The sequence below is a fragment of the Narcine bancroftii genome, chromosome 7 (genome assembly GCF_036971445.1).
Source record: "Narcine bancroftii isolate sNarBan1 chromosome 7, sNarBan1.hap1, whole genome shotgun sequence".
Lineage (NCBI taxonomy): Eukaryota > Metazoa > Chordata > Chondrichthyes > Torpediniformes > Narcinidae > Narcine > Narcine bancroftii.
The window spans coordinates 163,040,207-163,055,297 of record NC_091475.1 but is presented as its reverse complement, the minus strand read 5'-3'; the positions used below and the strand labels follow the sequence as shown (position 1 = coordinate 163,055,297).

Below are 15,091 nucleotides of genomic sequence, written 5' to 3'. Positions count from 1 at the left end.
AACGACACTCACACGAAAGCCTTGGAAAACTAGATTTGTTTATTACTCTGGCCATCGCACTTACATGGGCCCCAGGTGTTGATGTCAAGGCTCCACATCATCAGAGCACCAGCCTGGTATTGGCTAGTATTCCTGCCAGAGTTCCCCAACTTCCCGCCATGTGGAGGTCACCTGGGACGATGGCTGGTGTCACTCTCAAGTCAACGCAGTTGCTGCGTTCATCGGCTATTGTGTCTCCACGCATGGGCCGGTTTGTGTCTCCGCACACGGGCCTCTGCAATATTATCATTCAATGCTTATACCTAATTAGCCTTGAATTATAGAGGAAATTGTGAACCAACCACATTGGTTGGCCTGTAAACGTATATGGGCAAAGCCAGGAAAGGATGGCAGGTTTTCTTCTCTGACAATGTTATTGAACCAGGTGGATATTTTTAAATTTATTTTCCCAACTCTTATGGTAATCAACCCACTGGATAATCATGTCATACATCCTTTTCCTTACTTCTGGTTTAATTTTAGCAAGAAAAAAGATATGCTGATTGATAGACTTTCACCACATGAGAACAAGAAGAGACTGAAGTAAACTCTTAGGTGTTAAACTTTACAATAATGCAATTACTAATTGTCCAATTCAGTGTTCTTGTGGTAAATAAATTGTAGTGTGTACATTATGTTTCTAAAAATGACTGGAAAAGTATTAAGGAGTCATTTATTGCAAATACTTTATTGAGATGATTTCCCAATTGTTGAAGGGAACAATTGCCTCATTATTTTTAATAAATAACAAAGAAAAACACACCCAGCATCAGGGCACAAATCAGACTTACACATTATAATATATAAACAGTTCAAAGAAATTCAATGGGATAATTGCTCAATAACTCTTTTGAGAAATATTTAAAGAAAAATTAAGTCAGAAAAATCAAACAATTAGATTACATAAACGTGCATATTATAGAAATATACTTAATTATTTTAAATGAATATCAAGATCTTGACAAGAAAAATATATTTATTGAGAAAAACGTGAAGGTACCAATTATGTAAAAATGCCATCATATTGCTAGACCCACCAAAGGTTTATTTCATGTTTATTTATTGACGCACCAATCAATTCCATGTATACCTCAGCATGTCAAAACAGAGCTGTCTTTCACACGTCCCTCGGTGTGAATTTCCCTAGATTGCATTAATGAGAAATTGGATGATTAATGTTTTTCCACTAGGATGATAACTTTGCAGGAAGAATTGTTCTCCTTATGTCAAAATAACTATTATAATGGACTGAAAACAGCAGGATTGTCCAACATGCACAAAATCCATTTAAACAGGTAAACAGTCAAACTTGGGCATTACACAGGATTATTTTGCTCTCATGAAAAATGTTAAAATATGTATATAATTTTATTTGAAATTGCAAAGTCAGAATATTTCTCCATGATTCCCTTGGGACTTCTGATCAACATATTCATCTCAAGGAGATAAACAAGAAGATCTGCACATGCTGGGGTCTAGTGCAGTATACATAAATCTTTAGTTCACACAGCATCTATAGGAAATGAAAGACAATCAATGTTTCTGGCCTGAGCCCTTCATTGAGAATGTGGAAAAACAGGCAGAAGCCTGAATAAAAAGGTATGGGGGCTGGGAGGGGTGCAAGGAGGAGGGGGTGAAGGAGAACAGGCAAACAGGTAGGAGGTAATAGGTGGGAGGGTAGAAGGAAAAGAAGCTGAGAAATGATGGAACAGAGGGGAAAAAAAGGGCAATTCTCTGATTGGAGAAGGAAGGGAAGGGGTGGGAACTGGTGGAAGAGAGCCAGTGGTTCTGGGAAAAAGAAAGACTGGGGGATGGGGGTTAATGGAAATTCAAGAAATTGATATTGATGTCATCTAGTTGGAGAGTGCCGAGATAGAATACAAGCTGTTGTTCCTCCAATTTACAGGTGGCCTCGAATTGGCACTACATCAGTGGTGTGCACACTTAAAATGGTTGGCTTCTGGAATGTCCTTGCTATTGAAGAAAACAGAACAAAAGTGCTCAGCGAAGCGATTCCCCAATCTTTACATCCAGTCTCTCCAATGCAGAGGAGGCTGCATCAGAAGTACAGGCTACAGTAAATAACACTTACAAATTCACAGGTGAAGTGGGTTGCTTCTCTTGGAAGAACTGTTTGAGGTCCTGAATTGTGGTGAGGGAGGATGTGTGGGCACAGGCCTAGCATTTCTTGCAGTCATGGGGCTCGTCACCAAGGGGGCAGGAATGATTGGATAAGGGAGTTGAGAAGAGAGCAATACCTACAGAATGGAAAGAGGGGAGGGGAAGATGTGTCTGGTAGTGGGATCACATTGTAGGTGGAGGAAACTGTTGAGAATTTCCATTAATTCAGACCTCACCCACAAAGCTATTTCTCGCACATCTGTCCTGACTGTCCCACCACCGCCTCCCTATCGTTCCTCTTATCCTTACCTATTGCCCCACCAGCCTCTGCATCCAACATATTATTCTCCACAATTGACCAAGCACTAAAATTCCACACCCCATTACCACAATGACATTTCTGTCCATTACCTCATGTATTGCTAAGTTGAGGCCACCCGCAAATTGGAGGAACATCTTGTATTCCGTCTTGGTAGTCTCCAACCAGACGGCATCAATATCGACTTCCCCAATTTCCATTCACACCCTCCCATGGTCTCTCTCTTTCCCTCGTCCCTCTGTCTCTCTTCTTCCCCTTCCTTTCCTTTTTCTATCAGAGAGCTACCCTTGACAGTCCTCTGCCCACTCCCCCATTACCTCTCAGCTTTTTTCTCTGCAATCCTCTGAACTGTTTCCAGCTATTGCTTCTTACCTGTTAGCCTGAGCTCCACCCCTTTCCCATTCTTTCCCCCATCTCCTCTCCCACCAACCTTTTTATTCGGGTGTTTACCAGTTTTTCCACATTCCTGAAGAAGGGCTCAGGCATTTATGTTTTTTTACACAGCTGCTGCATTCCGGGAAATTATTCCCAAATTTCTAGAATGCAGTCTGTGTAAAAAGACTGTTCTGAAATTTTACCTCCTAGACTCCTAGTAAATTTTCCAGAATACCTGAAGTCGAAAGTTAACTGCAGGCATTCTGAAAACACCAGGCTAACGAATAGCACCTATTTCTAAGTCCCGCCTCTCTAATTACAGCACTTCGGGTATGCTATCCAAATTTGCATAAGAAAATGGAAATTTCGAGGTTTGGTCGTTCATATGTGAACAGTCACTCCAGAAGGTAGGAAGACATTTTTGAACGGGAGAAAAAAATATATAAATTCTATGTACAAAAAAACATAACTGACTGTCTTTTATTTCTAATGGATGTTGCATGACCTGCTGAGTTTATCCAGAACTTTTGATTAGTGAAGACCACACTTATTTTATGGATATCAACTATCTTCTCATCCCTATCAAAGTCACAGGAGGTGAGCAAGTGGTCCCCAAAGGAAATTCAATTCTTATTTTCAGGGTTGATTATTTTAAAAGTAAAAAGAATTCCTCTGTCAGGCACATGTTAGTTGCTCATGAAAGACTGAGGTTTTGGTTAGTATCTTAGTCCTTCCACAACAAAACAAATGGCCTCCAATCAAAAATGAATTTGAGAAATTTCAGGTTGATCTTTAAAAAGCAGTGAAACAGATATGAGTATAGTAATATACAATTTTAACATGCAATTCTTAAAGCAGGAACAAGGCTAATTTGCATTTGTTGCTCGTATATTGCATAGGAGACATGTTTTGAGTAATAAAGTGAATAACTCTCAACTCTTAATGGGAAACCACAGGAGCTCAAAGTTCTGTTAAGCCAGAATGGAAATGTGATGTTTGGAGTGTCCAGTGAATTTATTCAAGGCTGAATAAAATGATAATAGTTGGCATCTACAATTTTGTTCTCACCATGGAATATTCTGAACAGTGCAGGAGAAACAGACCTGTTTCATACAAACTAGAGACCACTAACAAAATCACCAACACTGCATCAGACCCAATGGAATAAAAAAACACATGAACACTGACAAGGCATACAAGCCCAAAGGATGATGTATCTCGACAAAGTATACTAAAGAAGCATTAACATCTCAGCTAAATACGGGGAAGATTAAACTGAAGGAGTACTACAAGAACCAAAAGGCATACTGTTACAGATGAGTCATTTTGTAGAAATCCATGGCAGAGATAAATTCTCTTCACAAACAAATTCAACAGGTGGCATCGATGAATGATTTGACTTTAATTCATCATGAATGAAACAAATTAATGCAATTCCAACCTCCATTATAGGCAATTGCTCAAAAATGCTTCAATTTACAATGTCCAACATTCAAGTAACCCTGCAGTCAGAATTAGGAAGTCTTGGGGAGAACATAGTCTATTATGAGTGAATGTAATTCTAAACTTATTAATGTAAAGTGGTAAATGTCACCAGCATTAATGAGTACACACCTATCAAAATGGTCCAAGGAGGGGATCTTAGATACAGGACATTTGAACTTAGGTTATTGTCCTTTCTCAATGAGTATTTGTAACATTCATAGTGTTAATTATTCAATGCCAGTGAATAATCTAAAATGCCGAATCGAGTGCATCGCTAGAATAGCGTAATAGAAGGTGTTCCAGTGGTATAAGGTAAATGGATTTCATACACTAACTACCCTCATTGCACAGTCATACAAAATTCCTAATTTTCCTGAAAAGAACAGAGACTGCTCCTTCTACCATAAGTTTCTCAGCACATATCATTAACCTTTTTTTGGTAAAGGGAATCATTCCAAATAACTAAAAGGTGGTAGTTTGGTACAATGACACCAGTATATAACCTGAAATCACTATTTATTGGCTGGGAATAGGAACTTGCATTTCAACATCACAATTATTCTATCTTTAGCCATCTATTCAATTAATAAAATAAAGTTCACGGTTCTGTCCTCTTGTTGGGATTGACAACTGATTTATTCCATTGGCATCAGTTTTGAGTTGTAAAGGGCACCAGGAGAGAAGAACATGTAGAAACACTAATGATCAAAGCTTCCAAAATAACCCACCATATTTAATTTTCTATCAGTCAATAATGGCCTGAATGTGAACTTTTAGACCAGCCATTCTCAACAGAGGCCTTACAGCCCCACAGGGGCCACAGTATATTTAAGTAAAAGTCTTGCTTTCGTTTCACCTCATGTAACATAAATATTTTTATGCTTTTTGTGTAGTGAATAGGAGAGAAGAAGGGGAGAAATCAAAACTTGGCTGCTTCACAGACTTTGAGCATTGTATTAGTGGGGGCCATAGCCAAAAAGCAAGGGTCGAGAATGGCTGTTTTAGATTAGTTCATAAATAAAATGTCTTTGACATAAATCCACAATAACTGGAAAATATAATCCCTAGTGGATAACTGGTTTAGTATGGAAATCAACGATGTTGTTGACATCATTGTACTTTTGAAGTGGTATCAACAACTTGAAGATTATCCCTGAGATTTATAATTATTTGCATTCAGCTGCCTCTTAATAGTTGCATTTTGAGAAATCAAAAGAAAATTGATTTCTTATTGGAGAGACATCAATCAATTATAAATTATCAAACATAACAATACGATTATATAAGATAGGATTTTCATTTTTCAAACTAACACTGCAATACATTAAAATATTTGGCTTGATTATCTTTAATTATTCAACAATTTCATTGTACACTCATTTCTAACCTTGCTAACAAGTCAGAAGGTGGTTCATGGTGCACTATATGAAGAAAACCACCTGAATGCTGTTTGAAGATGCAGACAAATTAAATTCATTTCTATTTTATATGTTTGGCAAACTTCGCATTTCTATTTTTTAATGCAAATAAGTTGTTCTTTAATCATAATGAATTTGAATGGTGTGGCCAGCAAGGAGGAACAACAAACCTGCCAGCAAGGAGAAGAATATTCCAAATGGTGCAATCATGAAAGACCATCCATATTGAATGCTTAGGTCAAAGTCATAACAGAGCTGCATTCTTTTCTTCTGTATGTATTCTTGAATATCAATGACAGTTTCAATCCAGATAACATACATTACAACGAGTATTGTGAATAAAATACCTGGTAATAAAAAGAAAAATAATTTAAAGGGATTTGAATGCAGAATTGAATAACTAAATCATTTGATTTCAAATGCCAGATTTTTAAATGCTGTTTTCACTGTATTTAATCTGTTCTGCCCATCAGCTTAGAGTAATTGATTCCACCAGCCAGGAGAGCTGGATTTCCCAATTAAATTTAGTTGCATGCAATATATTTTAGCTCAACTCACTAATTTTGTCTGGAAAGAAGCACATGTTACAAGCTTGAATACAGAATAAAATTGAGGAAAGCAACATGACATTTTCACTACTATTTTTTTTCTAATCAGGAACTTGAGTGAGAAAGTAGAAGATAGGATGTTGGGAGAAATTGGTAAGTTCCCAAGGAGTGAATGTGAGAACAAAACTTCATAATGATTTATTATGCAAGGTAGTCCCTGACTTACGACTGTAATGGGGACTGAAGAATCGGTCGTATCTCAGAATGGATGTAAGTCAGAATTTTGCCCATGTACATGGAGTACAGAAGACTTAAAGCAAACTTTTTAATCATATTTTTTATCATACATTTGACAATAACAACTTAAAGCTTCCCAAATTTGACGATAAAATTTAGTGAATCTTTCCACATTCAAGTCCATGCTTACCTTGATAGTCAGTGTCCCGGGGCTGAGTGCGGCCATCTTGATCCCTGTGCTCATGCATGAGTCTTCAGTTGGTGCATGCGCAAACCAAACTCCAATACATGAACCTATCGCACATGCACCAATCAAAGACTCGCATATGTGCAAGGGAATCAAGATGCCCACACCCAGCCCCGGGACCCCAGAACACCGACTAACAAGGTAAGTATGCACATTTTGGCTCTTACATGCCCTCAATCCCTGTTATAGTTTGTGAAATACAACACAAACCACATAAAAATTTTATATATTTTAAAAATATTTTTAAAAATTTGGTCATACGTGTGGATGAACACAAGTACCATAGGTTGCAAGTCAGGAAGTACCAGTACACAAAAATCCTGGAGAAACTAGCAGATCATGCAGAATCTATAGGAAATTATAAGTAACAAATGTTCTGGGCCTGACCCCTTACTTCAGGATCTGCTGTGTTTCTCCACCCCTTTTGTGTATTGAACTCAACCCCAGCATCTGCAGATTTTCTTGTTTAACAACATTATGATTCCTTAATTTGGATATCCATTTTTAGTCATAGAGTCAACTGTCCTTTTTGCACATCTACAGAATCCCATTTGCCTGCCTCAGGACCATACTGTTGGAGAGCCACATGCCAAAAGGTGTGGCTTAAGATCAATGGGGATAGTCTCCAATAGTCTTGAGCTGACATGATTCAACATTTAGGACTAATTATCCAAACACATTGTCAGAGAGTAGGGAATTGTCAAAGTTTTGAAAGAATAGTAGGCACTAGAGAGGCAGAAACATATAAATGGTGAACTTCATTGTGTAGAACATTGCTGGAGTTTGCAGAGGTAAGGAAGGGTATGGACAGGTTGAAAAGAAGAATGAAGATTCTAAAATAAAGGTGCGAATGATGTTTTATTTTAACTTCTGTTACTGTGAGGTCTGGGCCCAAGATGGCAGTGCCTGTGTTCAGCAGCGGCCATAAGGGATTGCAGATGCCAGGAGAGCAGTGGATTGGTGTAGGGCACCAGAAAAGGGGAGAACACCCTCCTCCCCCCACACTGAGAAGGAGAAGGAGAAGCAGAGAAGACTACCCTAAGGATGGTGAGTTGGTGGCAGACCATTGAGGGGTTCTGCAACTGAAAGACACACAAAGGCTGTGGGCTGCTGGTGACTTCAGGTCAAATGACTCACATCAGGCTGCTGGTGACTGGCTCATGGGAATGAGGTATCAGAACTTGGATTCGAACGGATGATGAGGGCCCCGAGTGCTGAAGGCTTCCTCATCATGTCGGAGGTTTGAATCTGGCTTTGGGTTCCTGATGCTTTGAACTGAACTGGAGTCTTATGCAGCTACAGAGGCCACAGAAGAGCTGGAGGCGAATCCACGGACACTCAGTAAATCTGGGGGGGGGGGGGTGCGGGGGGGTACTCTCATTTGCTTCTCTTTCTCTGACTGTAAGGGGTGCTGGGCAATGCTAATGTTGAATCTTTGGCTTATGGCAGACTAAAGGGAATTTTGTGTAATATTACATTTCTGTTTTATTATGATAATAAATCGAATCTGATCTTATAATCAGATTTTTATCAGCTGATTTGATTTTAAAAAAAAGGCAAGATTCATCATATTTTAAAGCAGAACCATCCCTCTTCCCCACCAATAACATTGATAGGTTCAATCAATAGCTATTTTACAAACATTTACACATTCAGTGAGTTATTCATTGCAGTGAAGCACAACAGAAAATCTATGAAAAAACAAAGATGACTTTATATGATTCTACATGTGTATCAGGAAAGAGATTTAACATTGAGTCATGAAATGAGACCCAGCATGTTATTTATATTTACCTGTTACTATTTTAATGAAAGGTGTGTGTGTGTGTGTGTGTGTGTGTATGTATATATATATATATATATATATATATATATGTGTGTTTCTCCTTGGAAACCCAATAACTAAAATGACAGGAACAGCTGGCTGTAGGAGATAAATGCTTATTATAGCATCGTTCCAATCTGCAAGCACAGCAATTCCCCACCCCAACTTTCACCACCCCTCCCCCAATATACAGCAAGGAAATTTTTGACCTATTTCAGCTTCCCCTTGCCATCTGGTTTGCAGCTCCACCCCAATCAACCTGCAATTCCAAGCCTCCACCATGCAATAAACCAGTCCCAGTTAAAATAAAATATTTGGATTCAATGAGATTATTTCTTTTCAAGCTTAGGTGATAACCATATATTTTAAAAAAGGCTTTATATGTTTTACAAATTATCTTATTGCAGCAGAATCAAGATTCCAGTCATTACCCAAATATCCATTTTACAATTTGTTGAATGAGCTTTAGACACTTTCCAGGGTATTATGATGAAAATCAAGGAAACATTGAAACAATGTCCCTTTCAGGACTTTAAACTAGCTCTTCCATTCAGTAAGATTCTGACCTGATTCTGAAAATTTATCCTCAACCCAGCTCCATTTACTTGTCTTTGCCTTCTATCCCTTAATATCTTTGGTTAAAATAAAATTTATTAGACTCCAATTTATAATTCACAATGAACCTACCACCATTTTTTAAACATGGAAGAAATTTAGCTGTTTTCAAATATCATCAATGGTAGACTGACTCTAACATTTAGATTCTCTTCTCCTAGTACGAGACTTCCAAACCAGAAATATTTACCCTATCAGTTTCATCTAATGTCCTGAGAATTTCATTCAAATTATTCAATTAATCTTTCAATTTTGGGAATAAAATGAAGTATGTTTCTGAGACTCTCTCCATAATTTAGCTTGTATGATCTTTGTAAAATTCTGAGAAACCTTTCCTTCACTTCCTCTAGAAATGTTTGTAATAGTGCAGGTATTATCTGGCCAGTGCGCTGCATGGTTGAAGCATAACTTCCACTACTTTAGTGCTTTAGCTATAAAGATGATTGGTTATCTTAATTATTTCACAGAGGCATGGAATCACAGAGACATACAGCATGGAAACAGTCCCTTTGGCCCATCAAATCTGTACTGATCATCAACCATTCATTTACAGTCATCACTCATTCACCCCAATGTTTTATGTTTCCCACATTATCATAATTTTCCTCAAGATTCTACCACTCATCCCACACATCAACCCATTGAGCAATTTACTGTGGCCATTTAACTTCCCAATCATATCTATTTGGAATTGGGGGCGGGGGGGGGGAAACTATTTTCTTTATCTACCAGTGATATTTTTGTGATCTGCAAGTATTGATCCACAAATCTCCTTAGTCCATTCAAGCTTTAGAAGGCATTTTCTTTGACCATGGTTGGACATTGATGGGGGTTATTAATATTGTGATGGTAGTCTTGTGTGAGAGTTATTTTGATGTGTTAAAGAAATGGACCTAAAAATGGAATATGGAGTTTTATGCTGATAAATATAAAGTGATGTATTTTGTGAGTATCAATGAGTCTAGGACATTACTGTGAAAGATCAGGTCTGTCCTCAGGATTACTGAGGATCAGAGAGACATTGGTATGCAAATCCAAAGATCCTTGAAGGTGGCAGAGCAGGTTGATAATTTTGTTAAAAAAGCAAATAAGATGCAAAGCTAAGAGCAGTGTTTAAGCTCTAATTTTATAAAATATTAGCCAGACCCCAGCTAAAGTATTTTGTGTAGTTCTGGTCACCACATTATGGGAAGTATGTGAGAGAATGCAGAGTAGATTCACCAGGATATTGCCTGGGATGGGCTGTTTCAGGGTCCGTTTCCCTGGATTGGAAGAGGTTAACAAGGAACATACTTGAGCTATATAAAATTGATAAGGTAGACTGCAGAAAACTTTCCCCCAATTACTAAGATGTATAAATCCAGAAGACATAAGTTGAGGGATTTAGATAAGATCTGAGGAGATCTTTATCATCCAAAGAGTAGAGAGTACCTGGATCATAATGGATGAGAGAGACCACCCTCAAGAAGTTTCTAAATGAATTGCTTCAGAACAGAAGGCTACAGGTCAAGCACTGAAAGATGGGATTAATACAAAAAGTTCCTCACAGTCAAGTAAGAAGACCAGAATTGCAACAATTGGCCCAAATAACTTGTTTCAATGCTGTATGATTCTTCGACTCATTTCCAGGTCCAAAATTGGCAACTCGTGTATGTTTTAAAAAAATCTTCATATTCAAATGTAGCCACAAATTTGCCATAACAGCTTGCGATATTTTGCTACATTTAAGCTGCTATGTAAATGAAAGTTGCTGGTTCATCAATGTCCTGCAATATCCTGAATGAAACCCTGAACTGTCTGTGCCCCATATGACTTCCTACACTGATACCCAAATTTTCAAGACCAGATGGAAGGCAGGAAAAATAGATGGAAGGCAGGAAAAATGGCATCGGGTTCTTTAACTCAAGTTGGATTGATTTTTGTGAAGCTGGAGTCTCAACTAAATTCAAAGTCGATTGATGGTAGTGAGATGTCACCAGACTGCACAGTGCTACCTCAGTCTGGCATGAAGGCCTAGATGAATATTGTCCTTCCTTGACCATTCTCATCAAGCAAGTGGAAGATTTAGCCAACGGTTTATACCCCCTTCAATGTTGTACTAAAATACTCAGCTCCTTAATTTAAAAACAGACACTCTTCCGTTTCTACCCCAGTCTCCATATGGTAAATGAGATGTGGTAGCATATAAATTGGACAGCAATCCTGATTGTGTTCATTTTTTCCATCAGGCAAGATATATCCTTATATTCACAGACCTCTGCTCTTTCTTTCTTTTATAATGGAACTAAACATACTTTATCATATTTAAAAGTATATCATTATGTTTAGCTCAGAACAGTTATTTTCCCTCTCATTTAAGTTTCAGGAACTTTGTTTGGATTTCTGCCAGTTGACAGAGCTCAAATGTGATTTGAGTGTTTTTCAATTAAGACCATATGGTACGAAAAATAGACCATATGGTACGAAAAATAAACAGCACAGGCAAATGTCAACAGTCAAGGGGGAGATTTAGCCAACGGTTCCTTCTTTGGCTTAGCTTCGCGGACGAAGATTTATGGAGGGGGTAAAAAGTCCACGTCAGCTGCAGGCTCGTTTGTGGCTGACAAGTCCGATGCGGGACAGGCAGACACGATTGCAGCGGTTGCAAGGGAAAATTGGTTGGTTGGGGTTGGGTGTTGGGTTTTTCCTCCTTTGCCTTTTGTCAGTGAGGTGGGCTCTGCGGTCTTCTTCAAAGGAGGTTGCTGCCCGCCAAACTGTGAGGCGCCAAGATGCACGGTTTGAGGCATTATCAGCCCACTGGCGGTGGTCAATGTGGCAGGCACCAAGAGATTTCTTTAGGCAGTCCTTGTACCTTTTCTTTGGTGCACCTCTGTCACGGTGGCCAGTGGAGAGCTCGCCATATAACACGATCTTGGGAAGGCGATGGTCCTCCATTCTGGAGACGTGACCCATCCAGCGCAGCTGGATCTTCAGCAGCGTGGACTCGATGCTGTCGACCTCTGCCATCTCAAGTACTTCGACGTTAGGGGTGTAAGCGCTCCAATGGATGTTGAGGATGGAGCGGAGACAACGCTGGTGGAAGCGTTCTAGGAGCCGTAGGTGGTGCCGGTAGAGGACCCATGATTCGGAGCCGAACAGGAGTGTGGGTATGACAACGGCTCTGTATACGCTTATCTTTGTGAGGTTTTTCAGTTGGTTGTTTTTCCAGACTCTTTTGTGTAGTCTTCCAAAGGCACTATTTGCCTTGGCGAGTCTGTTGTCTATCTCATTGTCGATCCTTGCATCTGATGAAATGGTGCAGCCGAGATAGGTAAACTGGTTGACCGTTTTGAGTTTTGTGTGCCCGATGGAGATGTGGGGGGGCTGGTAGTCATGGTGGGGAGCTGGCTGATGGAGGACCTCAGTTTTCTTCAGGCTGACTTCCAGGCCAAACATTTTGGCAGTTTCCGCAAAGCAGGACGTCAAGCGCTGAAGAGCTGGCTCTGAATGGGCAACTAAAGCGGCATCATCTGCAAAGAGTAGTTCACGGACAAGTTTCTCTTGTGTCTTGGTGTGAGCTTGCAGGCGCCTCAGATTGAAGAGACTGCCATCCGTGCAGTACCGGATGTAAACAGCCTCTTCATTGTTGGGGTCTTTCATGGCTTGGTTCAGCATCATGCTGAAGAAGATTGAAAAGAGGGTTGGTGCGAGAACACAGCCTTGCTTCACGCCATTGTTAATGGAGAAGGGTTCAGAGAGCTCATTGCTGTATCTGACCCGACCATGTTGGTTTTCGTGCAGTTGGATAATCATGTTGAGGAACTTTGGGGGACATCCGATGCGCTCTAGTATTTGCCAAAGCCCTTTCCTGCTCACGGTGTCGAAGGCTTTGGTGAGGTCAACAAAGGTGATGTAGAGTCCTTTGTTTTGTTCTCTGCACTTTTCTTGGAGCTGTCTGAGGGCAAAGACCATGTCAGTGGTTCCTCTGTTTGCGCGAAAGCCGCACTGTGATTCTGGGAGAATATTCTCGGCGACACTAGGTATTATTCTATTTAGTAGAATCCTAGCGAAGATTTTGCCTGCAATGGAGAGCAACGTGATTCCCCTGTAGTTTGAGCAGTCTGATTTCTTGCCTTTGTTTTTGTACAGGGTGATGATGGTGGCATCACGAAGATCCTGAGGCAGTTTACCTTGGTCCCAACAAAGCTTGAAAAACTCATGCAGTTTGGCATGCAGAGTTTTGCCGCCAGCCTTCCAGACTTCTGGGGGGATTCCATCCATACCTGCTGCTTTGCCACTTTTCAGTTGTTCGATTGCCTTATATGTCTCATCCAGGGTGGGAACCTCATCCAGCTCTAGCCTTAGGGGCTGTTGAGGGAGCTGGAGCAGGGCGGAATCTTGGACTGAGCGGTTGGCACTGAAAAGAGATTGGAAGTGTTCTGACCATCGGTTGAGGATGGAGATCTTGTCGCTGAGGAGGACTTTGCCGTCTGAGCTGCGCAGCGGGCTTTGGACTTGGGGTGAGGGGCCGTACACAGCCTTTAGAGCCTCGTAGAAACCCCTGAAGTCGCCAATGTCCGCGCTGAGCTGGGTTCGTTTGGCGAGGCTAGTCCACCACTCATTTTGGATCTCCCGGAGTTTGCGCTGAAGATGGCTGCATGCGTGACGGAAGGCTTGGTTCTTCTCTGGACAGGACGGCTTTGTAAGGTGAGCCTGGTGGGCAGCTCGCTTCTTTGCCAGCAGCTCCTGGATTTCCTGGCTGTTTTCGTCAAACCAGTCCTTGTTTTTCCTGGAGGAGAAGCCCAGTACCTCTTCAGTGGATTGCAGTATGGTAGTCTTCAACTGATCCCAGAGGGTTTCAGGGGACGGGTCCGTGAGGCGGGTTGCAACGTCGAGCTTTGCTTTGAGGTTTGCCTGGAAGTTTCCTCTCGCTTCGTCTGACTGCAGGTTTCCAACATTGAACCTCTTTCTGGGGGCTTTATTGTTCCTGGGCTTTGGCTTGAAGTGAAGGTTGAGCTTGCAGCGAACCAGCCGGTGGTCAGTGTGGCATTCCGCGCTAGGCATGACCCTGGTGTGGAGCACATCTTGTTTGTCACTTTCTTGCACCAGGATGTAGTCCAGGAGGTGCCAGTGTTTGGATCGGGGATGCATCCAGGTGGTCTTAAGGCTGTCCCTCTGCTGAAAAAGGGTGTTTGTAATGACAAGTCGCTGTTCTGCGCAGAGCTCCAACAGGAGGCACCCATTGTCGTTGCACTTGCCGACGCCATGCTTGCCCAGGATTCCTGGCCAGGTTTCTGAGTCTTTGCCGACACGAGCGTTGAAGTCGCCCAGGATGACAACCTTGTCGGCTGTAGGGGTACGTTGGATGAGGTTGCGCAGGTCGGTGTAGAACTTGTTCTTTTCTGCTGGTTCCGCCTGGAGGGTTGGAGCATAGACACTGATGAGGGTGATGTGACGCTTGTTTTGAAGTGGGAGTCGCATGGACATGATTCGGTCTGAGAGGCCTGTCGGAAGGTTTTCGAGTTTGGAGGCAATGAAGCTCTTGACCATGAAGCCTACACCAGATAGGCGTCGTTCATCCGAAGGCTTGCCAGACCAGTAGGAGGCTGCCTACATCTGCCAGGCGGACTTCACTGAGAGCGGCTATGTCGATGTTAAGTCTGAGGAGTTCATGTGCAATGAGGGCAGACCGACGTTCAGGTCGGTGGCTGTCAGCCTTGTCTAGCATGGTTCTGATGTTCCAGCATGCTAGCTTGAGTTTGTGAGCATCTTTTGAGGGGGAGGACGTGGAGGGGGAGGACGTGGAGGGGGAGGACGTGGACCTGTCCTCGGGCCTGCTCAAAGGAGCTTTTAGGTGGAGTGCAGTGCGCACAGTACTGGTCC

The 15,091-nt window shown here is 41.3% G+C and overlaps 1 protein-coding gene across 2 annotated transcripts in view; it reads right to left on the bottom strand.

Annotated features, from left to right (window-relative positions):
• Positions 1–997: 997 nt before the first annotated feature.
• tmem182a (transmembrane protein 182a) overlaps positions 998–15,091 on the bottom strand; it is a 57,091-nt gene continuing 42,997 nt past the window's right edge. For both annotated transcript variants that reach the window (XM_069891101.1, XM_069891100.1), the window contains exon 5: positions 998–6,104. In XM_069891101.1, the coding sequence (XP_069747202.1) occupies positions 5,878–6,104 (227 nt within the window). In that variant the 3' untranslated portion in view covers positions 998–5,877. The remainder of the gene's footprint in view (positions 6,105–15,091) is intronic.